The sequence below is a fragment of the Trachemys scripta genome, chromosome 2 (assembly GCF_013100865.1).
Source record: "Trachemys scripta elegans isolate TJP31775 chromosome 2, CAS_Tse_1.0, whole genome shotgun sequence".
Classification (NCBI taxonomy): Eukaryota; Metazoa; Chordata; order Testudines; family Emydidae; genus Trachemys; species Trachemys scripta.
Window position 1 is genome coordinate 216,100,748 of NC_048299.1, and position 27,927 is coordinate 216,128,674.

General features: G+C 40.7%; 1 protein-coding gene across 1 annotated transcript in view; it reads left to right on the top strand.

Moving 5' to 3' along the window:
* The window catches only part of RP1 (RP1 axonemal microtubule associated), a 258,679-nt gene that overhangs the window by 108,995 nt on the left and 121,757 nt on the right, over positions 1-27,927 (top strand). Inside the window, 6 exon segments of the mRNA XM_034759443.1 lie at positions 6,800-7,025; positions 21,207-21,361; positions 22,832-22,910; positions 25,434-25,515; positions 27,646-27,701; positions 27,870-27,902. Coding sequence (XP_034615334.1) covers positions 6,800-7,025; positions 21,207-21,361; positions 22,832-22,910; positions 25,434-25,515; positions 27,646-27,701; positions 27,870-27,902 — 631 coding nt within the window.

A 27,927-nucleotide genomic window follows, 5' to 3' on the forward strand; every position in this document is an offset into this window, starting at 1 on the left:
GATAAATAACGTCCTTGCATCCTCTTAGGATAAATTAACCTTTATTCATAAAGTAAGGTCTCAGGTAAGGTTTAGGGTCAAGTTTTCAGGTATAAGCAATTTCAGTAAGTTTCACTATCATAAATATAGGGCCAAAGCTACTCACACTGAGCCAATGGCAAAGCTTCCATTGACTTCAATGGGAACAGAATTTGGCCCAAGATTAATACAAGTCACTAACAAGAGAAATTTGCATTTGTATGGAACAAAAATGAATTATGTATGCAGACTATGTATTTGCATACATCCATTAGCCATTTGCACATGTATTATATTGTAGGTGCAAATGAGGCACTTATATTTGAAAATTTGGTAATTTGGGACTGTGCAGAAGTACTGTCCATCATTTCCATGCATAGTACATAGTTGTACTAAAAATATTGTTAAAATGTAATGAATGTTGACACTGATGGATGAGTAAATGCACTTATGACATGTAATGCTGAAGAAAAATATTATAAAGAGAATGGATTTCTATTGTCATTGTACTGACAGCGATGTTGTTAAGGTTGGTAAGTGCTTATGGTATGTCTTGCAAGAGCAGTGACTGCATTAGGTTAAACTTCCTGTCACCTTCAGCACTCATCACACAGCTTGGCACAAATCCACACAATTGGCAGTCTATGCTTAAGAATGTTTCAAAATTGAAATAAATACATGAGCTGTAGATAAAGACTTTGACATTACTCTATGGGGGGAGATTCTGTGGCACCTGTTATGGTAGCTACTGATAGACAATCCCTACAAAGTTTGGAGGATCTGATTGGTTCAGGATATTTAGCCCAGAAAGTGGAACCTCTAACCCCGGATCTGAGCAACCTTGATCTTTGTGAAAGTTTAGATCTTGATCTAGATCCATACTTGGCTATTATGGGCACACCAAAATCCCAGATACGTACAAACAAACAAAAATCCTTACTTACTAAATTGTGGGGAAATTTTGCTCTAGATCCAAATCCAAACTACTAGAATCCAGACTGGAGATATCACAAGAAGAGAGGGCTTGCAATCACATTTTTAGTACTGTTTAACCAAGTGGCTTTTGAACCTCTATAATGATTTGGTTCTGCTTTTGGGAGAAGAGTTCTTATAGCTCAGTCATTTTGCCAACCCTACAGCCTAAATCACCAAATGCCAGGCCATTGGTGTCAACAGGGGTGCTATGTACATGTCAGAGGGAGACTGGAAACCTGTAAATGATGTCACATTATCCCTGAGCTATAACACTTGCTTTGCAGAAGTCAAATGAGAGAGCAACCATACATTATTCCTATTCTGTCATTCAAACTATGTGAAAATCAGACTTGACCCCAGTGAAATTCAAACAAGCTGCATATTTAATATTAACAGATAAGAATACCTTGCGCTTGCATCATGCCTTCCCCCTGAGAATCTCAAAGTGTATGAAGGAAGTGTCACAGTATCCATGTGAGGTTGGTAAGTATTATTAGCCTACTCGGTTGGAAAACCAAGGCATGAGGGATTGTGAATTCTTGCCTAGAAAGTCTAGATCAGAACTAGGAATAGAACCCTGGGTGTCTATCTCCCAGTCATAGAATCATAGAATATCAGGGTTGGAAGGGATCTCAGGAGGTCATCTAGTCCAACTCTCTGCTCAAAGCAGGACCAAGACCAACTAAATCATCCCAGTCAGGGCTTTGTCAAGCCTGATCTTAAAAATCTCAAAGAAAGAGATTCCACCACCTCCCTAGGTAACCCATTCCAGTGCTTCACCACCCTCCTATTGAAAAAGTTTTTCCTAATATCCAACCTAAACCTTTCCCACTGCAACTTGAGACCGTTACTCTTTGTTCTGTCATCTGGTATCACTGAAAACAGTCTAGATCCTTCCTCTTTGGAACCCCCTTTCAGGTAGTTGAAAGCAGCTATCAAATCACCCCTCATTGTTCTCTTCTGCAGATTAAATAACCCCAGTTCCCTCAGTCTCTTTTCGTAAGTCATGTGCTCCAGACTCCTAACCATTTTTGTTGCCCTCCGCTGGACTCTTTCCGATTTTTCCACATCCTTCTAGTAGTGTGGGGCCCAAAACTGGACACAGTACTCCAGAATAGAGGGGAACGATCACGTGCCTCGATCTGCTGGCAGTGCCCCTACTTATACACCCCAAAATGCCGTTAGCCTTCTTGGCAACAAGGGCACACTGTTGACTCATATCCAGCTTCTCATCCACTGTAACCCCTAGGTCCTTTTCTGCAAAACTGCTGCCTAGCCACTCGGTCCCTAGTCTGTAGCAGTGCATGGGATTTTTCCATCCTAAGTGCAAGACTTTGCACTTGTCCTTGTTGAACATCATCAGATTTCTTTTGGCCCAATCCTCTAATTTGTCTAGGTCCCTCTGTATCCTATCCCTACCCTCCAGTGTATCTACCACTTCTCCCAGTTTAGTGGCATCTGCAAACTTGCTGAGAGTGCAATCCACGCCATCCTCCAGGTCATTAATGAAGATATTGAACAAAACTGGCCCCAGGACCGACCCTTGAGGCACGCCGCTTGATACCAGCTGCCAACTAAACATGGAGCCATTGATCACTACCCATTGAGCCCGATGATCAAGCCAGCTTTCTATCCACCTTATAGTCCATTCATCCAGCCCATACCTCTTTAACTTGCTGGCAAGAATACTGTGGGAGACCGTATCAAAAGCTTTGCTCAAGTCAAGGAATAACATGTCCACTGCTTTCCCCTCATCCACAGAGCCAGTTATCTCTTCATAGAAGGCAATTAGGTTAGTCAGGCATGACTTGCCCTTGGTGAATCCATGCTGACTATTTCTGCTCACTTTCCTCTCCTCGAAGTGCTTCAAAATTGATTCCTTGAGGACCTGCTCCATGATTTTTCTAGGGACTGAGGTGAAGCTGACTGGGCTGTAGTTCCCCGGATCCTCCTCCTTCCCATTTTTAAAATCTTGGGCTTTAATCACAAGATCCATCCTTTCTGCTCCCTGAGACCCTTTGTTGCAGCTATGCCAGAAAGACAAGCGCCACATAAAAACTGATTGTTACTTTTGCAGCCATTGTACCATAATAGAAAGAGACTAGAAGAATTTTTATGAGCATTTTAGTTACCAGGGAAACAAGTCAACTTTTCTGCACAACAACTTACAAAATGTTCTGGGCGTGAAAGTAGATTTGTAAATGCCAGTTTGCATTTGATTTGTGAGGTAGTTCAAGATAATTTAGTCAACCTTGGAAATGAAGGAACAACTTCAAGATGCAGTCCTTAAGATGGAAAAAAACAATGGTTAGCAGTACAGTGTGATTGTGAGAGCATTTTCATCTGCATTGCACTCCAAGAGCTAAATCTGACATACGTTTGACAGCATTCCAGTTGGCAAACAGCAACATTTTAGTAAGTCAGTACTGCTGTGAGACCAATGTGAGATCTGATCTAACAGCAAGATAAATTGATCCCACCCCAAACTACAACAACAGATGGACTAAACTTGTAAAGTTTTTGTATGTCCTTTCAGAACATCATACATACCTGCTTTGCTGTCTGTCATTAGCATTCCTGCCTTAGTTTCCAGCAAAAAATGAACATGAATTTCTTGGCACAAGAATGCACTTTAATAATCCACTCACTGAATGTGAAAAGAATATTAATCACATTTTTAAAGTGACACTGCTCTGTATTTTACATGACTTTTACTCTTTAACAAACCTTTCAATTTTAGAAACTTGATTTTAGAAACATGCTGTGTGTGTTCATTAGGTCTTGCATGCAACAATTCCAACACCTCCAGTCCTTTCTGAATAGATTGGATAGAGATGTTCTCTGCTGTTTTGTCAAGTCAAATCCATTTGTTTGCTTTTTAACTCTACAGGTCAAATTCACAGTTGGCATGCGTGGATGCAGTTTGACTTCAGTGAAGTTGTGCCCCCTTATGTTGTACTCGGAATGTCAGGGAGTTCTGCGAGCACTACAAAGGCACAGAAACGGGAGTGCTGGAACAATTTTTATAATTGCTGAGAGCAACTGAACAAAACTGTAAACCCTGTATATGATAGAAATCACTTCAAGTCAGGGGGGTGCAGTAGCATCCCGAGCACCCCTATTTCCAGCACATATGAGCAGAAACATTCATCTGAGAAGCTAAATAGAGCTTTAGTGGAATCAGACTGAAACAGTCACTTCCAGGATCTTCACCTCATGCTTTTGACAGCCCTGAGCTCTCCTTTCTGCACAGAGCTCTTCCCAGCCTTCATTTGCCTTGAACCACCTTTTCATCTTGTCTGTCTGACTGTTCAGTAATGGGGAAGAGTCCAGTCCCCCCATCAAGATGAAGGCACCATCATTTCCCTGCTCCCTTACTAGTCTCTCTTTCACATTGGCCATTTTTCTTTCCCTTGGTCAGCTTTCCAAGCTGCCCCCACCCGTTCTCCCCAGTCTTCCCTACCCCACTGTGCTATTGGTCTGCCCAAATGGAATCACAATATACAGCTTTCCACAGTGGTCCAGTTCAGAACTCTGTCTCCCACGCTAACCTTGCCTTTGAACAAAACTCTCAATTTAACATTGATTCTGGGATATGAATAGCACTATAGATAAAGTTAAATATCAGTAACAAAGGCATGGCTTTGTTCTTCTGGGGCCCTACACAAAGGTAGCAATAATAGTTATTGCATTCTTTCTCAATAACAGTTCCAATTGGTTCACAGTCAGTTCACTGCTTCAGTTGTTTGAAAAGCATATCAGTAATGGGCATTTTAGTGGTTTGGTATCAGTGACTCCAACTCCAAAGGCATCTCCAGTGAGGAGAATGAGAGTCATGGGAGTATCATGTTTAGAGATGGAGCTCACACCTGCCTCAGAGTTTGATGCAGCAGATGAGCCAGAGTTCAAGCCTGGTACCGGAGCTGTAGAATTGAACCTGTTTTATTCCCTCTAATAATACTGCACCACAGGTAACAGGCATTGCCCAGGACTTAAAATGGTCTCCAAAAAGTGCTAGGTCTGTCCCTGACTAACAATGCAATTTACATACTTCACAACAAAATGTCAGAACTCAGACACTTTGTTAAATATGTTTATAATACTCCCTCACCTTAGGAGTCTGCATTTTAGAGGCTGGATTAAAGATTTGCAACCTTGTTAGACCCAGCTCAATTTATACCCTGCACTTCCTTTGTGTCAGATTGTGTGATTTGCCTGCTGCCATCCACTGGCTCTCAGTATCAGCACCATATCCCATATCTGTGTCAGTTTTGGCCACCCACTTTCAAATGCCATAGCTCTCTGCTGCAAGTAAAACATATGATGCTAATGTGGGCACACTGCTAACTTCAGCCATATGTATAGATTTAGTGTCATACATAATGCCATCACCGCACATGTCAGAATGTCATAGAAGCCATACATGACTTTAATTGTGCCTGGCTTGGCTCTGTAATACAAGAGAGGTGGAAGAGGATTCAGGAATCTTTCCCCCATCCTTGAGCCCCTGAGCTGTGTCCAGGCCCAACTGTAGTCCTTGTGCCCAGGAAGCACTAGGGTATGCCAGCCTAGTGTCACTGACAATTCAAAGCTCTCAAGAGGGAGAGTGAAAGGGACATGACCCTATTCTGCCCACATCCGCAGAGCTGGCCCCATGTAGGAAGGAAGCACAACCTGCATCCTGTGAAGAGATAGTGAAGTGGCAACCATCCCATTATACTCCTGGAGGGCATTATGTCTGCCTGATGAATAATGCTTCTAGGAGCGCTGGGGTAGTGGACCATTACACTGTCCTCTGTTGCGCTGGCTGCGCCTTTAAGATAAAACGTAGCCCTCATCATTTTTAGTGATTCTGACTAATAGGATTATGTTTATCTTAACTGGTTTGCCCTAACCAGCCTTTATTCTGAACGCTATCAGTTTGGTATGACGGGGAAAGAAAACCAGGTATTTTTCTGTCAGACAGATCTCTGTGATTTTTCTCCATATCAACGGCTGTCACAGCCATCACAGAAGATAAGAGACACTAAAGTGCTTAACCCTGCTTTTTATGTTTAGGTTGCTGCCTTCTGCATTGCTCAGCAAACTTCTCCTGCAGCCCCAGACAAAGTGGCTCTTATTTCAATATTGCAATATTCTGTGAGGCATAATGGTTGTGTTTTACTGTTTAAATTCCCTATATTGTGGGTATCAGCACAGCAGAAACAGCTAACCCCTGACACCAAAGCACATAAAAATACAAGATTAAGATAAAAGGGTCCACTGAAGACTGATGAGTTGTAGAAATAGTTAAAAGTGCCCTGCCGACAAAGTGCCTTGCAAAATGTACCTTCTGATGCAGCAGTGATAGGAAAATGCCTTTTTATTTAAATATTTATATAGTTTTATTTTGAAAAAGAAACTTTGAATCCTCAGCCACAAAAAGAGATGGTCTCTGGAGACCCAAAAAAATAGACCAGATTGTCCGATCCCCTTATTCATTCTGAAAATACCATACACCACTGCAGTCAATTGACTTACTTGTGCAATTAGGTACCGTGACAATCAGGGTCTTTCTTACTCTTTGGGGTTCAGACCCCCTGTTCTCCCCTTGGGGTGTCTGGACCCTGATTGTGACAGATAGTGCTTGACATGTGTTACCACTCTCACAGTCTCATTCAGTATGGGGTAAGACCTCATCTTCCAAGAGGCACAAACCCACGGCCACACATTAATTGTGTACTCAATTTATAAGCACAGTTATCGGCACAAGATGAACTAATACAAGGCAATGTTATAACAGACTCTCCTGTTTTTGCTGTTACAGATTAATCTCAAAGGTATTGGGCAACTTTATAAAATCCGCATTGGTCATGACAACAGTGGAAATGACCCTAGCTGGTACCTAGAGGAGGTGAGACTTGAAAGAATGGCCCCTACCTCTGACCAGGAGATTTGTCTGGCTGTAGACTGCTGGCTAGCTGAAGATCAGGATGATGGAGACACCTGGACAGAAGTAGCAATTGGGATGTCTGAAAAGGAGCTTTTGTCAAGTATGTGTCGCTTACATTATAACAAATTTTTATTAAACCTGAAGGGACGTAACCTGGGTTGCTTTGTGAGCTGTTCATACCCACCCCTCCAGTGCAAAGCTAAAAGCCAGTGTAACCAGCCACAAGACAATCCCTCCCAGCACAGAGCCAATGTGGTAGTTCTGACAAAACCCCTTCTCTCCCAGAGGCCAAGGGATGTGGTCAGTTTATCCCTATGCTCCTGTGGTGCTTGGCTGCTGCAACTGCCCCCTAAAACACTGTCAACTGGTGCTAGTTAAAGCAACCAAAAGGCACACATTGACCGAGGAGCGGGGAACACCAAGACAGCTTGAAATAAGGCTGATGTCACACATTCCTAAGTTGCACAAAATGCTTTGTAGCTGCAGTTCAGGATCTGGGCAATGAGTAGTTGTTGCTCAAACCAGATTTGAGCTATTCTCTGTAAAATGGCAATGTATAACTTTAGTACGGATCTTTTGAAGGACATCAGAGGTTATCCACATTTCTGTTGACACCATGAATTTTTATAAGTGGAGCAGAAGAAACACATACAACAATTAAAAAGAACAAAGAAACAAATTTCTGGGCTTTTATAGTGGCACAGTTGGAAAAATCATTTAATGTATCACATCTTTATAGAATTTCCTTGACATTAACAGGATGATGGTGCAGCTATGATCTGGCATCATAGGCCCTGAACTAGACCTTATGTATGTTATAGTTCAGGCAGATTGCATTTGAGATGAGATAGTAGGAATGCAAGGAATTAGTGGCTCACTGTATAGAAGGGTCATCCCACACTTAGTCAGTGACAATCAACTAGTTCCAAAAGATGTAAACAAACTAATACCTTTAGGAGGTATGTCATTTTCCCCAAAAGCAATCTAGATTGAAACTGAGGCATTTTTTTCATAGATTTTAAATCCAGAAAGAACTATTAGATCATCTGTTTTGACCTACTACACAGCACAGGCCATCAAAATGTTGGGAAGGACAAAGATACAAACTCATTTCCCCTCAACCCCCTGCCCTTTTCCCCATTCTCTAGAATAGTATGCAATTTAAGTAACACCCACACTGATTAAGGTGTTACATAAATTAGGATTGAGCAGGTGGAATTGAGACCCACCTAATCTGAAAACAGTATTTGCATGAGCCGCAGTATCACTCTTGGGAACCCCATGTGACATAAATGCCAAACATTGGTGCAATAGGAAAATGAATGCCTGATGTTAGTGGAGTTGCGTCAGGTATGAATTTGACTCTCAGGACCCGATTCTCTACTGGGCAGTCATTTACAACTGTGCCAAGGAAGAGTAAAATACTGCCATTCTGATATGTAAACAGGGCCAGCTCCAGGCACCAATGAAGGAAGCAGGTGCCTGGGGCGGCCAATAGAAAGGGGTGTCAGTCCATTTGTTGTTGGGGCAGCACGTCCGGGAATTCAGCGGCAATTCGGTGGTGGGTCCTTCACTCCCTCTCGTCCTCTTCGGCAGCACTTCGACGGCAGCTCAATCTTTTTTTTTTTTCCTTCGCCGCTTGGGGCAGCAAAAATGCTGGAGCCAGCCCTAACACTCACTCTGGCCAGTTGTAAATGGCTACACAAGGTGCAAGGTAGTGGAGAATCATGTCTACTGTGTATATTGTTGAGAATATGCTCAAAACAGGGCATTAGTTCAGCCCTGCTAAAAGTGGTGGTACACTATTGCTGTTGTTGTATTTGCAGGGACACCATCTTTGCTAAGATGGATGCAGCAAGTAAAAAATATTCATAATATGGGTTTTAGAAATTTCATAACTTTTTTAAGTTTTTAGCTACAAATTAACTATTGATTTTGGGTTCATTTAAATTGAATATCAATATAAACTCAGCAAGGCTGCCCAAGGATTTTCTATTTCTCCATAACGAGAAAATGAAACGCTAGCCATTTGCATTTCCCATTTACAAGGGTAATTGCCTATAAGTACTGGACAAACCACATCTCAAGTCATTTACCCAACAAAACAAATAATGTGCTGCATATTACCTAACAACAACCTGATACAATTTTATAATTTGTCTCCAGTACTTTCAAATCAGTCTGGTACCTTTCCCCAGCACAAATTCACTTAATTAAAAAATAATAATAATTTCCCCAAAACATTAACCAAAATGGCATTGCATTTTTTATTGCTGTTCTTTGCCACTGATCTTTATTACTCATCTTTTCCCTCTAAACGGTGTCCTCTCCCTGCTTTCTCCATTCAAAACTCCATTATCCTCCCAACACAGACTCGAAACCTTAGAGTTGGTTTTGATTCCTCTTTCCCTTGCCACCTTCTACCTGCCCAATTCCTTCCCTCAAATCCAGGGGTAACTGCTACCAGTTACTGTCAGTTCTTCCTTACATCATCTCTAAAATCTCTTCTTTCATCTCCTTCTGTTTCTGACTTTGACAACTTTTCCTCCTGCTTGTCTCCTTACATGAGGCCAGTCAGTTCAAAATGCTGGCACTAAAATAATCTTCCTGCTCAGAGTGATGCTTTCATCCCTGTTTAGCCTTCACTGGCTTCCCTTCATCTTCCATGTCAAATTCAGACTTCTCACCCTTCAGGGTTCTGCATAACTCTGCCTTTGCCTCTACACTTCAGGTTTTATTTTTTCTCTAGTTCCCGACCTACCGGCCCTCATGTCTGAGTGCCTCTTCTTATCTCCTTCTCCCATCTCCTCATCATGCCTTCTTTCATGTCACTCCCATTACACTTGGAACTCCTTCCCTGCAGTTCAGGACAGTCTTGCTGACTTCCAGTGTTCATCATTTTACACTTACTGAATCAGCGTTCTTCAGACTTGACTTGGTTTGATCCCATAGTGACTAGGGTGACCAGATAGCAAGCATGAAAAATCAGGAGGGGAGAGGGGGAGTAGTAGTTGCCATATAAGACAAAAGTCCATAATATCGGGTATCTGGTCGCACTAAACAAACTCAAAGAAAATCCATTCAATAGTTATTAAAGTGATGGATGCTTAAAACTGACAAATGTGGCCTGAATTGTGTCAAGGAAAAAAATAAAATACAAAAAAAAACAAAGAAAAAAAAGGAAAAAGAAAATAAACTAGAAGATAAAAAATGCTGTAAATGCTCACAATTTTACTTTAAATACTCATGACTGCAGAACTGATTTTTTTTTCAACCATGGCTTTTGATCTAAAAGCTATACAGTACAAGAAATGTCAATGTTTTTATTTGTTTTCAAATTATCTAAATGCAAACTGTGTAATGTGAACATAAAGGGGAAAAATCTATTTTGTCCATGCTTGAATACATCAAAAATGGTTGAACTAATTTGGCTCAAACTTAAAAAAAATTCACTTTTGGACTGAGGGAAATCAAGGAAAAAATTGTTTTGAGAAATTTATGAGCAGCTACAGAGAGCAGCATTAGAATAGTCTCCTAATAATATGTCCAGTCTGTTAAAGCACCAGGTCAAAAATGGCTGACTTTATGTGGTCCTAGAGTTGTCAGTGGTCCACATCCATCATAAGATGGTACAAAAAGTGACCAAAAGTATTAAAAGTCCAAATGTTATTACTTTTATCACTATCAAATGTTTATCACCATCTTACCACTAGAGATGTTCCAAGTATCTATGGAAAAATTCAATCTGAGGCAGGCATCCATTGACCTACAGTAAGTAAATTAATACCTGCACTTTTTCCTAATTGAAAGGTTTCCTTTATGGTACAAAGACTAGCATTTTCCCTTACATAAGTTAAGAGAAAATTACCATGGGTATCAATCAACATGTATCATGGCACAAGGTGATCAATAGCTGAGATTGGTAAGAAATTGTCTTCCACATTGCATACATATGTGTACTATGGAGGTATATTTGGCTTTTTTGCATTCACTTGAAGCATCTGACTGTGGCTATTATCAGACACAGGATATCTAACTACATAGAGCACTTTTTGTTTGAGGGACTGTGGGAATTCCTATATTCTCTGCTGTCATTTTGTAACAAACCCCTTGAGAAATGCAATATATTTGATTTACTAGCATCTTTTGATACCATTGTATTACAGTGTTAGAAATGTTGGTTCTTTACTGCTTTAACATCATTTCCAGAAGTCCTGCCAGCAGTGATGGTGCTGCCAAGAAAGAGATTGTAAACAGAATGGTTACAGTGAGTATTGTGGCTACAGCTACAGTTAGTGGGCAACTTTAAGATCAGTCTATAGCCCTGATCTTGCAAACATTTATGCATTAATCACTTTATGCCTACGAGTAGTGGACTGGGGCCTAAACCTGCAATACTTAAACTCCCAGCATAATTTTTGAATACAATATTTGCCTGGTATGTTTTCAGGTATGTTTTATAGAATCAGTTCAAATCAAGGAAATAAAATGACAGGGAAATTATAAAGAAGTGGAAGAGGAGTCATGATTGAAATGTCTCCATGCCATAATGTTTGTATTTATCACTTGCCAGATAGTGGGGCAATTACAGCTTTTGGGGAACAGTTGTTGAGAGAGTCTGCTGAAAATTTCATGTGAAATAGCAGCTATGTGAACTAATAGCAGCTACCTGATCTGAAAATAATTTGGGCAATTTGTGTCATTATGATCACACAACTGTAAATGTTGAAAAAGCTTATCTCATATGCAGACTGAGTGAACGAAATGTAAGTTATACTTCATCTTAAATTCATCTGCTATTAGCTAGGAGTCTAAACTAGTGAGGGCGACCATTTTAAAACTATAATAATAGAGTTACTCTGAACAGTGTTGAGTTTGGAATGATGATGTATAGCATGTGGAGAGAAAAGACAAACTTTTACAGAGCTGTGACTTCTAGTTTCTTATTCTTCCATTTTAATACTATCAGGTATGCCTCTTCCACCTTCCCAAACATGTTAAGATATCAACATCAATTTAGTCTTTCAAACAAAACTGGCTGCAGTACTTTTAAATATATACAGTGGGCAAAACTGACAAATAATGTTGACCTCTAGGGTTTGAGTTTGCAAGCCATCCATGCAGGTAACTTCCTTTGAAGTAAATAAGAGTTCCACTTGCAGAGTGCTTGCAGGATGGGGACTATAATGACTCTAACTGATTACCTTAGATCAAACAGTATTGGCAATCCCAAACCACAAGATAGGCCCTCCAAAATAATTTGTAATAATAATACAGTTTGGATTCTCTGTTTTATTTCATAGAAGTGTAGGACTGGAAGAGACCTTGGTAGCTCATCTAGTCCAGTCCCCTGCACTCATGGCAAGACTAAGTATTATCTAGACCATCCCTGACAGGTGTTTTTGAGACATTATGATGCACTTTGATCCTCTTTCAAGCTTTTATGCCACAATTACAGGAGCTAGTGACTTTTTTTTAAATGATAACTCAGTTTCTCATGTAATCACTAGACTCTAGGAGCTGGGATGTTAAGAAAAATACCAGATAACACAAGGTGCGTGATAAAATTTCAATAGTTAGCAAAACACTGAATTGTTATGGCCTGAAAAGGTACATACCTAAGCACTGTCTCTCCTCACTGCACTCCTGTAATAGTCTTTAATGTTAAGTAACCCTTCCGTTCTTTTTTGAACATGTCTATTGTAGCTGCTTTTACATCTGTCTTTGATGGAGGCTTTCAGAAGTTCACCATCCTCTGCATGAAAGCATTTTACCTCCCTTGTTTCAACTTTTCAGTCCATGACCTCAAGTCCTGGGGTTTTCCATTTGATTTTAGAGCTTATTTAAAGAATCCTTATATAGCTACTTGAAGATTTCAATCGTATATTTTCCAAAAGGTTAGTTTAGTAGCAAGTGCTATCCTCGTTTTTCCAACCATTCTATGTTAATTAATCCTCCTAAATCATGTTGCCCTTTTCTAGACCCTTTTCTATGCCTTTGATGCCCTCATATTAGATACAGCAGTCTAAACTCAGTTTAACAAATCCCTCTCATAATGTTAAAGTAATGTCTACTGGCTTGCATTCAATAGTTCTGCTTAGAGTGTAATTTCCAATATATCCTCTGCTTTTTTTTTTTTTTTGAGCAAAGGCCTGAATCTCTACTCTGTTACCGCAGTTTTTTGCTGGCATAACTACACTGAAATCAGTGGAATTACACTGGAATGAAACTGCTGCACTAGATTGGGGAATCAGGCCCATCAGGCTCTAATTATGATAGTTTTATGACTGACATATTATGGCAATATGAAAAATGTAGCAATTTAAAATATGTTATATTGTCGGCCCTTTGCTGACTAGTAGCAGCAGATTTGGATCTTTGGAGCATGTCAGGAAGAGAAGCTAACGATGCAAAGATTTAGGATATCTCTTAATTAAGTTATTTATTTACAGCAGCGATGTGCAAACTTTTCCAGTCACCCCCCCGCCCTGCCTTACCATTAACGGAATCTGGCTGCACCTCCCTCCATTATTGCACAGCCACTGCTTCCTCAGCAGCAGAGCGTGGGCTGAAGGCGGAGCGGGGGGTGGAATTGGGGATGGGAGAGGAGCTGGGGCTAGAGGTGGAACTGGTCAGGGGCAGAGAGGGAGTGAGGGTAGAGTTGGGCTGAGGGTGGAGCAGAACTGGGGCTTGGGAGTGGAGCGGGGTGGAGTGACCAAGAGTTTAGAGCTGCTATTCTAAAGAGAAGATAGTCTGTATATAATCAAAGCCAAAACTCTCTAGTTGGTGAGATGAAGGTTTATTACAAAGAGGTGAAGAGATTTTGTTTTGGCTTTACATTTTCTCAATATACACATCTTTCTTACTCTAAGGGTATGTCTACACTACGGGATTATTCCGATTTTACAGAAACGGCTTTTTGGAAACAGATTGTATAAAGTCGAGTGCACACGGCCACACTAAGCACATTAATTCGGCGGTGTGCGTCCATGTACCAAGGCTAGCGTCGACTTCTGGAGCGTTGCACTGTGGGTAGCTATCCCATAGCTATCCCATAGTTCCCTCAGCCTCCCCCACCCATTGGAATTCTGGGTTGAGATCCCAATGCCTGATGGGGCAAAAAACATTGTTGCTGGTGGTTCTGGATACATCCTCCCCCTCCCTCCGGAAAAGCAATGGCTTACAACCGTTTTGCGCCTTTTTTCCTGGGTGAACACTGCACTGCGTACACCATACCACATCAAGCATGGAGCCCGCTCAGCTCAAGACAGCAGACATGAACATTGTAAATATCTCGCGCATTCTCGTGCAGTCTATGCTGAACCAGGACCAGAAAAACCAGGCGAGGAGGAGGCGGCGACTGCAGCGTGGCAACGAGAGTGATGAGGACATGGACACGGACACAGAATTCTCTCATACCGCGGGCCTCGGCGCTTTGGAGATCATATTCTTAATGGGGCAGGTTCTAGCTGTGGAACGCCAATTCTGGGCCTGGGAAACAAGCACAGACTGGTGGGACCGCATAGTGTTGCAGGTCTGGGATGATTCCCAGTGGCTGTGAAACTTTCGCATGCGTAAGGGCACTTTCATGGAACTTTGTGACTTGCTTTTCCCTGCTCTGATGTGCCAGAATACCAAGATGAGAGCAGCCGTCACAGTTGAGAAGCGAGTGGCGATAGCCCTGTGGAAGCCTGCACCGCCAGACAGCTACTGGTTAGTCAGGAATCAATTTGGAGTGGGCAAATCTACTGTGGGGGCTGCTGTGATTCAAGTAGCCAAAGCAATCACTGAGCTGCTGCTACCAAAGGTAGTGACTCTGGGAAATGTACAGGTCATAGTGGATGGCTTTGCTGCAATGAGATTCCCTAACTGTGGTGGGGCAATAGATGGAACCCATATCCCTATCTTGGCACCGGAGCACCAGGGTACCCAGTACATAAACCGCAAGGGGTACTTTTCAATGGTGCTGCAAGCACTGGTGGACCACAAGGGACGTTTCACCAACATCAATGTGGACTGGCCATGAAGGGTTCATGACACCCGCGTCTTCAGGAACACTACTCTGTTTAAACGGCTGCAGCAAGGGATTTACTTCCCAGACCAGAAAATAACTGTTGGGGATGTTGAAATGCCTATAGTTATCCTTGGGGACCCAGCCTACCCTATAATGCCATGGCTCATGAAGCCATACACAGGCAGCCTGGACAGTAGTCAGGAGCTTTTCAACTACAGGCTGAGCAAGGGCAGAATGGTGGTAGAATGTGGATGTTTAAAGGGACGCTGGTGCACGTTACTGACTCGCTCAGACCACAGCCAAACCAATATTCCCATTGTTATTGCTGCTTGCTGTGTGCTCCACAATATCTGTGAGAGTAAGGGGGAGACCTTTATGGTGGGGTGGGAGGCTGAGGCAAATCGCCTGGCCGCTGATTACGCACAGCCAGACACCAGGGCGATTAGAAGAGCACACCAGGAAGCACGGCACATCAGAGAAGTTTTGAAAACCAGTTTCATGATTGGCCAGGCTACCGTGTGAAAGTTCTGTTTGTTTCTCCTTGATGAAAACCCACCCTCTTGACTCATTCTCTGTAAGCAACCCACCCTCCCCCTTCGATCCCAGCTTGCTTTCAAAGGAAATAAAGTCACTATCATTTAAAAATCATTTATTCTTTATGAATTGATTATAAAAAGAGGGAGAGAACCCGGGTGGGATTTGGGGGGAGGAGGATCGGCACGAAGGAAAAGGCCACTAAAAAAAGGTTAAAAAAATGATAGCCTTTTGCTTGGGCTGTCCACTGGGGTGGAATGGGAGGGTATACGGAGCCTCCTACCCCCCTGCATTCTTACACGTCTGGGTGAGGAGGCTATGGAACCAGGTGAGGGGGGAGGGTGGTTATACAGGTGCTGCAGCGGCAGTCTGTGATCCTGCTGTCATTCCTGAAACTCCACCAGACGCCGGAGCATGTCCGTTTGCTCACACAGCAGCCCCAGCGTTGCATCCTGCCTCCTCTGATCTTCCTGCCGCCACCTCTCATCTCGAGCATCTCTCCTCTCCTCACATTAGTCCCTTCTTTCCTCATGTTTGTCCCTCATGTTCTCCTGTTGGTCCCTCCTGTCCTCACGTTCACTGGCCTCTTTCCTGCACTTTGAAACCACATCCTTCCACTCATTCAGATGAGCTCTTTCGTTGCGGGTCGATTCCATGATTTCAGAGAACATCTCGTCTCTCGTCCTTTTTTTTCGCCTCCTTATCTGAGATAGCCTTCGGGACGGAGGAGGGAGGCTTGAAAAATTTGCAGCTACGGGAGGGAGGGAGGGGAAAAAAAGGGAGAGAAGTATTTAAAAAGATACATTTTACAGAAAAATGCTTATACTCTTTCACGGTGAACAACACTATTCACATTACATAGCACATGTGATTTCATGTACAAGGTCGCATTTTGCATCTTAATATTGAGTGCCTGTGGCTTTGGTGTTAGAGAGCACAGACGCAGGTCCGGGCAACAGAATTCGGCTTGCATGTAGCCTTCAGAAAAGCAGCGCCCTGCTTTTGCACATACCAAGCAAAGCCATTGAGTGCTTTGGTTTTCCTGTTAACGTGCAGCATCAGAAACCAAACTACCCCTCCTCCCCCCAATCCAATTCTCTGGGATGATCACTTTATCCCTTTAACAGACTTTTCCAGTAGCTGTACTGGCCACGAATGCATCCCAAGTCCTCAGGGCAAATTAATCATTAAAAAACGCTTGCTTTTAAACCATGTTTTATATTTACAAAGGTACACTCACCGGAGGTCCCTTCCATGGCCTCATTGTCTGGGAGTTGGGAGGGTACTTCTGTCAGGCTGAGAAAAAGATCCTGTATGCTCTCTGCGAACTTGTCCTCCTCCTCATCTTCCCCGTCCGCAGAATCCTCAGGCATGGCTGAGATTACCCCCACCTCGGAATCCACGGTCAGAGGTGGGGTAGTGGTGGCAGCCCCCCCAATAATTGCATGCAGCTCAGCATAGAAGCGGCATGTCTGCGGCTCTGCCCCGGACCTTCTGTTTGCTTCTTTGGTTTTCTGGTAGGCTTGTCTGAGCTCCTTAACTTTCACGTGACACTGTAGTGAGTCCCTATTGTGGCCTCTCTCCATCATGCCCTTGGAGATTTTTTCAAAAGTTTTGGCATTTCATCTTTTGGAACATAGTTCTGCTAGCACTGAATCCTCTCCCCATATAGCGATCAGATCCAGTACCTCCCGTATGGTCCATGCTTATGCTCTTTTTCGATTCTCGGACTGCATGGTTATCTGATGAGCTCTGCATGGTCACCTGTGCTCTCCACGCTGGGCAAACAGGAAATGAAATTCAAAAGTTCACGGGGCTTTTCCTGTCTACCTGGCCAGTGCATCCGAGTTCATATTGCTTTCCAGAGAAGTCACAATGGTTCACTGTGGGATAGCTCCTGGAGGCCAATACCTTCGAATTGCAGCCACATTAACCCTAATTCGAAATGGCAATACTGATTTCAGCGCTACTCCCCTCATCGGGGAGGAGTACAGATATTGAAATTAAGAGCCCTTTATATCGAAGGAAAGGGCTTCGTTGTGTGGACGGGTGCAGGGTTAATTCAGTTTAACGCTGCTAAATTCGAGATAAACTCCTAGTGTGGACCAGGCCTGAGTGGAATATTCAGATAGGTATCCATTGAAAAGTTACATTCAACTCTTATTATATTCTCCCTGGTTATCCCATGGTTTTACAATTTTATTTAATATATGAGCCATTGATCTGCTCATATTCCTGTGCTAAACTGCAATTCTTTCTAATTCTCTTCCTGTACATCCTGCATTTGCTCGTTCAGTTTGATGTCACCTCCAGAGTAACTTGTTGGTACTTAGTTCCTGTGAGTCATTTGTTATTGAAGGGCTTACTTTTCAAATAGGCTGCTAAAACTGTGTGCCAATTATTTGCCTTTGCAGTTTTAAGACTGCAAATCACTTGCAGGTGCAAATAATATAGAAGTTTGCCTAATTTGCTGGCACAATTATATAGTTAGAAGTCTGCATCCTTTTGTTAGCACCTGCAGGTGGGTTGCAATTTCAACATTTTGGGTGTGAATGGTAAGGGTGCAAAATTGTAAGTTCAGTCTTTGGGCCAGATTCCACCACTCTAAATAACTACATGTAGTACCTTCCTCCACAAATAGTCCAGGAGAGCTGCTTACTTAATATAAGTAAGAGTGGCAGAATCTAATCCATAGATACTCTTTTGGAAATTTGACCCAAAAAGTATTGTGTACAATACTGATCACTGTAGCTCTTTACAAGTTGGGTTCTTCCCCTGTATAGTGGTCTACCATTACGTTCTGCCCTCCATCATCTGAACAGTTCCCTATTATTTCAAGAGGAGTGTCTTCTATTTTATTATTGCTAATCTGTACACACTAATATTAATATACTATGAGGTATCATGTTAAAATCATTTTGAAATAGAACTGAACATTTCTCAATTATGTGTTTGTTGGGATGAGGTCTTATATTTCATTTGCTAAGTATGCTTCGTCTTAGTAAATATGATGGGAGAGCTCCAAGGAAAGCCAGGATGTTGCAGGAAGTAGTGATTGCGATTCAGGAGGTGGCACTCTTCCCTCTGAGCCAGCACTGAACCAATGCCGATGTTAAGTATCAGAGGGGTAGCTGTGTTAGTCTAGATCTGTAAAAAGCTACAAAGAGTCCTGTGGCACCTTATAGACTAACAGATGTATTGGAGCATAAGCTTTCCATTACATGTGTCTGACGAAGTGAGTATTCACCCATGAAAGCTTATGCTCCAATACATCTGTTAGTCTATAAGGTGCCACAGGACTCTTTAATGCCTATGTTGGAATTATTAATAATATTTGAAATTATTAATATTAATATGGGAAACCACAAACACTGATTTAATTATACATTCCTTTATTAAATCCAGAGGCCAAAGGTACTTATACAATTGCTCTAAACATACCTAAAAAAGCCTAAATAATAAGCAATTTAGTACATCCAAACAGTAACAAAATATTGATAAACATTTAATCACATGGGCTAAACCCCTGGGTGCTCAGACACATGTTGGTTGGCTCCAGTGTGGTCAGGAAGGTATTGGCAATGAACCTTTTAAGAGTCAACTTCTTTATACTCAGCAAACAAGTGATGTCACAGCCAAGTACTGATTTCAGCTAAAAACTAACCTGAGACAGTTTACCGTTATTACCAGTTTTAATCCAGATAAGATTAACAGCCTCTTTTCTTCCCAAGGCCTTTCCTCCCCTCCTACTTCCTGCCCAACAGTTTTTCCATTGCACCAGGATTCACATAGGCTTCAACACTGGTATGCGGGGTCAGAAGGTCCATGTTGGCTCCTTTTAAGACAGATTCTCTTTGACTTATTTAAAACTATCTGTGGTCACCTCTGTCAGTCAGATGTCTCCTATTTAGAAATCTTCCCTTATTTTGTTAGTTATTCTTTGAACCAGGCATCTTCCCTGCTTCATACCTTCTGGCCTTATGACTTTTTTATTATTTTCAAGGCCTTTCTTCTACTTGCTAGTCAGGGTCTTTCTTTACCACACACATATTTCCTTAGCCAAACTTAAGCGAACTCGAATTCTATAATTTCACATTTATCCTACATCCTATTTGGTGGTCAAGTGTTGGACTTGGAGATGCTGTTGTTTGGCTTAGACTCCAGTTCAAGGTAATTAAAAATCCTATGGCACTTTTTGCAAGAGTTACAGGTCTATTCTAAGTGTCATGACCATATTCTAATACCTAAATTCCCTCTGCAGCTGCAAATACACATGTTGGTATTCTTAACTTCCTGCTCTAAATGCTTCTGCAGTGTTCTGTACTGTTAAGGAACCACTACATTCCACCCTGGAAAGGGCTACACTTCATGGTGGGTGAAGTGGTTTGTGTGTGTGTGTGTGTGTGTGTGTACATGTTTTGGGATCCTTTTTCATGAAAGGTTCTATATAAATGTCACATTATTATTAGAAGTAAGACTAGTAGTTTAATAATAGTAGTATCTTAGAGTATATTGTTTAATACCAAGGTCAAAGTTGTTTGTTATATGTTCCTGGTTTCTCCTCTGTCCCTTTCTTAAAGATTGTGCTTAAATGTGTATTCCTGTGCTCCCCCAGTACTTTTCTTCTTTCCAGAGAGCTATTAAAAATCTCCATTAGTGGAACAATAATCTCTCTTATTGTCTACTAGATAGCAGCACTAGTGACCAGCTGTGATTAGAATAGAAAAACTGCATGGATAAATTCCACTAAGATGTAATTAGGAGCAAAAAAAAATATTAAAAACCTCTAATAACTGAAAAAGTGTAGCAGAATATAGTCGTATGTAATTGCTGGAAATAATTATTGTGAAACAGAAGTTTTAGTACTATTTGGACAATTATGATAATATTACTGCACTTCAAAATATCTAAATACAATAACTCTAAAGCACCTACTGTAAATAGAGTTTACCACCTTTAGCTGGTCATGGTCAATCTGGTTTCCTAGTACAGACAATGTGCATATGCATATACGTGCAAGTTCTCATAAGGTGGCATTATCATGATATTTGGTCAAATCCCCAAATTATTGAAGTGTACATGTCACATATATTTCTTTTTCTCCTTATCCTGTCTGGTCAGCTGGGACTACACATGTGTTTTTTGTTTGTTTTGCTTTTGTGATGTTATTGTGGGAAGGCTGAGTCAAAGAAATGGGTTTTGCACTTACTGTGAAAGTGCTGAGGTTCATGATCATCCTGATCTTTTCTTGGGGTGAAATTCTGTGTTTTTCATGCATTAATTTCACTCTTGTTGATGACCATCCCATGTTTCCAGTGGAACATAGATCTTTGTCTGTGGTCATGATCATGCAGAGTGAAACAGTCCCCAGGTAACTTAAGCCAGTCCTCAAAAAGGCTTTGAAAAATAGGACTGAAACTTTGTATTTGGCCTAGTACTCAGCAGGGAGACAATGAAGAAAATAGAGCATTGGGGGACGCACATTTGATGGCCCGTTTTTTGAGCAGTTGGGCTGCTTTGTTCAGAACAAACTGTAGCTTTTTAAGGTCAGTGGTCTCATATTTAGGTACAGAGTATTACAGATTGAGCCTGGAAGTGATGAATATATGGATTGGTGTGGCTAATTACAAACAGGTCAGAAGGTGTGCTATCCTCTGGCCAGCTATAGAAGGAAAAGTTCATATATACATACATTAGAAAGAAAAATAATGCAAATGTTTGTCTTTTTTTCAGTGGTGATTTATGAACTCCATGTATATACTGGGTCTAAACTTGGTGCTGAAACAGATTCTAATGTATATGCCACCCTCATTGGAACGAGAGGAGATTCTGGCAAAAGAAAGCTGCATAGAGCTAAGAATAATAAAGTCAAGTTTCAGCGTGGACAGGTAAAGGAAAAAATATGCAAAACTGATCAATGCTAGCAAATTATTTGTAGCAAATAGTTTTTTCAACATATGTAGATATTTTCTGTTTACACATTTATCCTTGAGCAATTCAGTTTTCTCAGATATTTATTCAAAATTATTCACAGAATTAATTTATTTAATAATATTTGGCCTGTAGATTCTGAATGAATAGTTTACTGTGAGTATTGGATATTCAAAATTCATGCTCTGTTTAGTTTTGATTGGACACATAGATCAAGGGGTTACGGTAGTGTTTCTGTTCCCTGATTAGGTTAATGTAATTCTTAGAATCAAGTTACATTCTGCTACTGCCCCCAACACACTCCCTACACTGGGGGCATACTGAACTGATACTCTAAACTGTAGGCCTTAGAGGAGGTAGTATAGAGTTGGCCATGCTAGTTCTGTGCTGCTAAGGGTATGTCTACACTGCAATCAGAGGTGTGACTACAGCACATGTAGACATACTGAGGCTAGCTTTGGGCTGGTCTACACTGGGGTGGGGTGGGGATTGATCTAAGATATGCAACTTAACTACGAGAATAGCATAGCTGAAGTCGACATATCTTAGATCGATTTACCTCACGTTGTCGTGGCGCGAGATCGACGGCCGCGGCTCCCCTGTCGACTCTGCTTCCGCCTCTCGCTCTGGTGGAGTTACGGAGTCAATGGGGAGTGTGTTCGGGGATCGATTTATTGCGTCTAGATGAGACACGATAAATCGATCCCCGATAGATCGATAACTACCCGCCGATCTGGCGGGTAGTGAAGACGTACCCTTTGATCTAGCTAGCTTGAATAACAATGGCAGTGTAGATATGGCAGCACAGGCAGCAGCATGGGCTAGCCACTTGAAAACATACCCAGCGTCTCAGGTGGACTTGTACAGCCCATGCTGCCACCTGTGCTGCTGCTGTGGCTCTTGTAATTCAAGCTAGCTAAATCAATGCTAGCTCAGGTATGTCTACACATCTGCCATCACAACTCTGATTGCAGTAAACAACCACCTTTATATATTAATATATTATATATTAATGTTACTTTAAGCAGTTTGTGCTTGAACCTGTGCTTGAACCTAGGAATGTGCAGCATCATACCTATAGGCACCAAATAAAAAGCAATCATCAGCAGAGGAAGGTCAGCAAAACCTGATCCTGCATGAATGAGAACACTACTTTGCATCCTCTTTCTTTGTTCATCAGCAGTAGGTGTACGACCCAAGAGGAGAACTCATTGCTAAATCTCTCATTAACATGGTGAGAATCGTGCTTACACCAGATGTCCTAAAACATACCCGTTCCCCTTTTTTATCCTCCTTGCTACCACTCAGAACAGAGGGCTAAGTGTTAACTTACATCTGGAAGCAACAATCTTGTCCATGCCCCTGAACATCATGCAAAGACCTACATGATCAAGGCCTTTATCAATCTCATTTTGATGATTCTGCAGGTGGATATCTTCTTCATAAAGGCTGTATCACTAAGAGACCTGAAGAAACTTGTGATTAGCCATGATAGAACTGGTCCAGGTAGGAGTTAATTTTCTAGTGACTAATTTGTTTTGTGAGCTGTTTTACAGCACAGTACTCTTTATCTGTATATATAACATCCTTCATACAAAGTGTTACAAAAGGCCTTGCAGTGAGAAGACTAAAAAAGAGACACAAGTACTTATTCCTGCAGATTAGTCACAGTGGTGGGATTGTAGAAAGCTATGGTAATGGGCAGCAAAAGGCAACTGGGATGTAGTATCAAATAATGTCAGTTAGCTGTTGGTTTGCAAGATGATTTATAACAGAGTGCTATTTATTTGTCATACGGAGTACCACAGAAGAATTCACAAGGGTAACTCATACAGAGCTGGATAAAATGATTCTTCTATAGACAGTGAATGAAAATGAGATACAGGAATAAAGTTAGAGCACTGATTTGACTGCCACTTTGCCACCAAGTGGAATCTCAGAGAACCATAACAACAACATCCTAGCAGTGATGAGGATGCAGAGAGAATCTGGCAGCACTAGGCCATTTGCTTCATGTGTACTGGGCAGTGTGGGATTGTTCCTGTGGATGGCATTATATATGCTTTGCGTGGTCTCAAACAAAATGAGAGTAGCCTTGATCATATCCGCGGATAAGAGGAGAGCCTCCTGCAGGGCCCTGAGATCAGTATCAATTTGTAATACAGTTGAGAATCACTGGCATGGTGTAAAAGAAAAGAGCTGACATTTTGAAAGGGCTACAGTAAAGTATTTGCAGACTAGAATCAGATTGGATCTCCTAAGCTAAGCAGGGTCACACCTAGTCAATATTCATAATTGAGGATCAGATTGCATTGTTTTAGGCTCTATGTAGACATATGGTCCTTTCTCCAAAGAGCTTACAATCTAATTAAGGACCAGATACAACGGGTAAATGTAACAAGCAATTGGAGGGAAGGCAGGGAGGAGGATAAGGGTTATAATAATGTTTGACAAGGTGAGTGAAATAATATCTTTTATTAGACCAACTTCTGTTGGTGAAAGAGACAAACTTTTGAGCTACATAGAGCTCTTTGTTAGGTCCAATAAAAGATATTACTTAACCCACCTTGTCTCTCAAATATCCTGGGACCAACATGGCTACAACAGCGCTGCAAACAATAATAAGTTTGCATAGTTACTTAAGCTTGCATTATGCACAATCTGATGGCTTCAAATCATTTAATTTACTTCAAATCATTTAATAATTTCCTTCTGCTCCTAATACTTGGCCGGAATGGGCTTTGCGTAAGAAAAAAACCAGTGCACCTGGAGGTGTTCTAATGATTCAGTAGATGGCATTCTTCCCTCTGAGTCAGTACTGGACCAATGCCCTGCCCACTGTCCTGTGGAAAATATCTTTTGGATAAAATGTGAAAACAAGGTCTTGAACATTCCTTTTGTCCTTTTTGCAAGAATGCTAGTGTTAACCAGGGCATCATGGCCAAATTCTAAATTAGGTAATTGTATTCAGCCTACCTAAATTTGTCCTATGTTTTCAGTTGACTAACTTAATTCCTCTCTTTAAAGTGGTGCTTATTATGTATGTCTTGCCCCAAAAGTTGCTAGTCACTTGTTTAATATTGCTGGTAGAGAATGGCTGTTATGTTCTGCCCCAGAGAATGGTGATTGGTGAATGGTAGTTTGGTGATAGGTAAGTGAACTCTATATGATTAATCTGTTAAAGGCTTGGATCTTTCACAATCTAAGTGTTACATAAATGTAAGTTATGTGATTACCTTGGGCAATAACTTATAAGAAGTTTAGTTAAGAGTGCACTTTGCTCTCTTTATAGAAGGAAAAAGCTGAACAAAAATGTGCCCTTGAAACCAAGGCTTGAAGAAAACACAAATTTGAAAGGCTTAGTGAAGACGTTTTCACCTCAATAGAAGAACCCCTTCTGTTCAATATATTTTTTTTCAGTCAGAATTAGTTAATCTAATAGTCATTCGGTTCTTACACCATACTTTGCCTTGGTGGTTTATTTAAAATGATTTTTATTGAACTCTTTTCAAGATTGAAAGCTTATATTTTTAAGAGACTGTATAAGGCTATTGTAAGAACACACATGAATGAGGATGTTATATATTAATCCAGTCTCTCCGAATTCATAATGTCATGTACTTCATTCCCAAAGGACCAAGGATTCTGGTTCTGACAGTGAATCATGGTAAATTGCACAAGCAGAATGTTTTCTCTATATGTGAACCTGAACAAAGGGAATAGAAGAGCATAGGCTGAAGTGGGAGTGGTGGTAGCAGTTTACAGATGCTAGTACACTCCTGTCGCCACACAAAGAATACTCTGCTGGAAACAAGATAGTCTCTTGCCTATGGTTAGGAATATTGTGCCTTAGTAGTAGAATGGGAATCTTGTGAGGGTATTAGGTTAATGTTTTCACTTCTTTAGCTGAGTTTTGACATAATGAGATCTGCTGTTGGGAAAGCAGTTGTTTCAACTTTTCTCTTCAAGATATTTTTTTTCTCCACAAAAATACAAACTTGCAAGTAAACTTTTGTCATTTCAATCCAGGCAATGGATGGTTCCTTGATAAGGTGGTTGTCAAATTTAAAGAGGAAGATGATGATCAAGAAGCTGTGTTTCCCTGTAACAGGTATGCCATTGATGGGAAATCAGAATTGTAGTATGTTATACTGCGAGCAGCTTAAGGAAAACATTGCAAGACAGGAGCCAAACACTTAAAAAAAACACTTTGCTGCCTTCACAAAGCCTGAATATATGAATCCTACCCAGCAGTCTTCCAGGGAGTAAGGGGTGAACAGAATTCACTGCTTCAAGCCATGCAGAAAAGGCTGCTGGATTGGCATGGGAGGGCATGGAATAAGATGGAAAAGGTCAAAAGCCAAATGTTCTGTGGGTGAAAAGGCGCAATCATTTTTCCTTTACCTTGCACGTACATAACATATAAAACTAAATAAAGTTTCAATTCTCTGCTCCTTAAAAGATATTACGTTAAAAGTTTCCAATCATATGGATTTAGGCCAGTTCATTTTGCATTTCCTAGTCACTAAAGGTCATTAGAGTGAACTTAATATATTGGAAATCTTTGAAGAGAACTGTATATCTAGGTGCAAAAAAAAGTTAGTTGATATTGTCTTAGAGGATAGATAAAATGTTTCTGCTAACTTAGCAAAGGTCTATTTCCTTGTCTCAATGCTGGCTCTAGAATTTTGCTGCCATAGGCAAAATTGAAAAATGTCCAACTCTTTCAGCCTCCAGTCAGAGCCACTAAACATTCTTTTGCTCCAGATATTTTGCCACCCTAGACAACAACCTAGCCTTCAGCAATTTGTATGTTGAAGCAACCACCATATAAACTTCAGATAGGTTTGCGGTAGAAAGAGTTATAGATGAATATATGTGCATGTGTGTATGATATCTATATCTAACACTATAGAAATGATTCAGAGAAGCATATTTTAAAATCAAGCAGATTATGCATTGCAGTACAGGCTTTCCAAATACTTGGAGTATCTATACATTTGGCTACAAAATAGTTGTTCATGTCAGCTCAATCATTTTTTAGGGTGGGGGTTGTCTTACAATCTTGATTATCAATTAGAAATTCAGTTAAGAAAGGAAACATTGTCTGTTTTTAAGTGAAAATTCCCCTCTAGCTTAAAAAAAATTCAATTTGCAAAAATCCTGCAAATTGTTAGCTAATAACTATTTTTTTCTCTAAAACTATTATTGTAATTATTAGTTTTTTTATCTATTAGGCTATTTAATTAGTTTGGTTTACATTAAAGTTGGTTATTTGAAGAGTAGACAATTGTTTCTGTAATGTCAGAGAGATTTTATAAGATTCCTCCTAAGGGAGGAATACTTGACTAAGACTGTGGACTTGCTATAAAACTGCCATGTCAAAAAGAACTTGTTAAGCACTAGAAAAAGGTTAGAGACATTATCTATAGAACTAGAGGGGCTCCGTAATTCTTTGCCTGCAGTAAGTGCTACCAATGAACCAAAGTTTCCTGTCTATTTTTAAAAATGGTTAGTGATCTTTTGGTTTCTTGGAGGGGATTAGAAGAGAATTCACAAAGGTTAATCAAGGTATTTATTGCAACAATAGTTTAAACATAATGGAGTCTAGTCTTCTCTCCATACACAAGAGTTTTATTCACATAGTTACTTTGTATGTGGAGAGTAGAATGAATTGCAGTTGTTTAGGATACAGCAAAAGGGAGCCAATAAGTTGGAAACTTATAATAATTACCAGTATTTTAAAATAAGAGAACTCAGATAACGGCTGTAAAACGTTCTAATATGAGATGGGGGATCAGTTGATGAAGTATGTGGGGGTATTTTTGTAGCATGTCAAGTTTAGGGTTAAGCCCTTAAATTCTGTAATGTACAGTGAAGGGCAAAATTGAGGTGAAATTCACCATCATAGGTGCCAGTCCATAGAAGCTCTAGAAGCTTCGTAGATCTTAGAATCTAAGGAACCTGCCAATACTTACTCGTAACTACCAGGTGTAGTGCTAACTACCATGAGTAATCCCATTGCCTGTGGTATAAGTTGGCATAGTTTCATTGAATGAGGGAAGCTGTGCCAAATTAATACCAGCAGAGAATTTGGCCCAGTAAGTGTTTACAAGCCTTAGCTTGACAAGAGATGCACAAAAAACATTGGTGAAAGGAGGGGAAATAATGCTGAGATTCCTCATAAAAAGATTAATTACTAACTGCCATAAGTCTAATTATTATCTCTTTACAATGAAAGATGGTTAGATGAATACCAGGATGATGGGAAGACCGAGCGAGAGCTAATTGCTAAAAGTAAGTATTCCAGTAAAGAGAATTTGCATTTTAACAATATTCTAGATATCAAATGACTAGTTATGGCTGAGAATATGAAAATTCTTTGTGAATCTGATTATAAATTTAGACATCTTAAGTAGCTTTATCAGCAAACAAGTATAAAACTTTTTTATTTGTTTATTTTAGAAAATGGTAATTCACAGAAGGCATCCACCAAAGGTGAGAAACACTCTATATTCTCCTC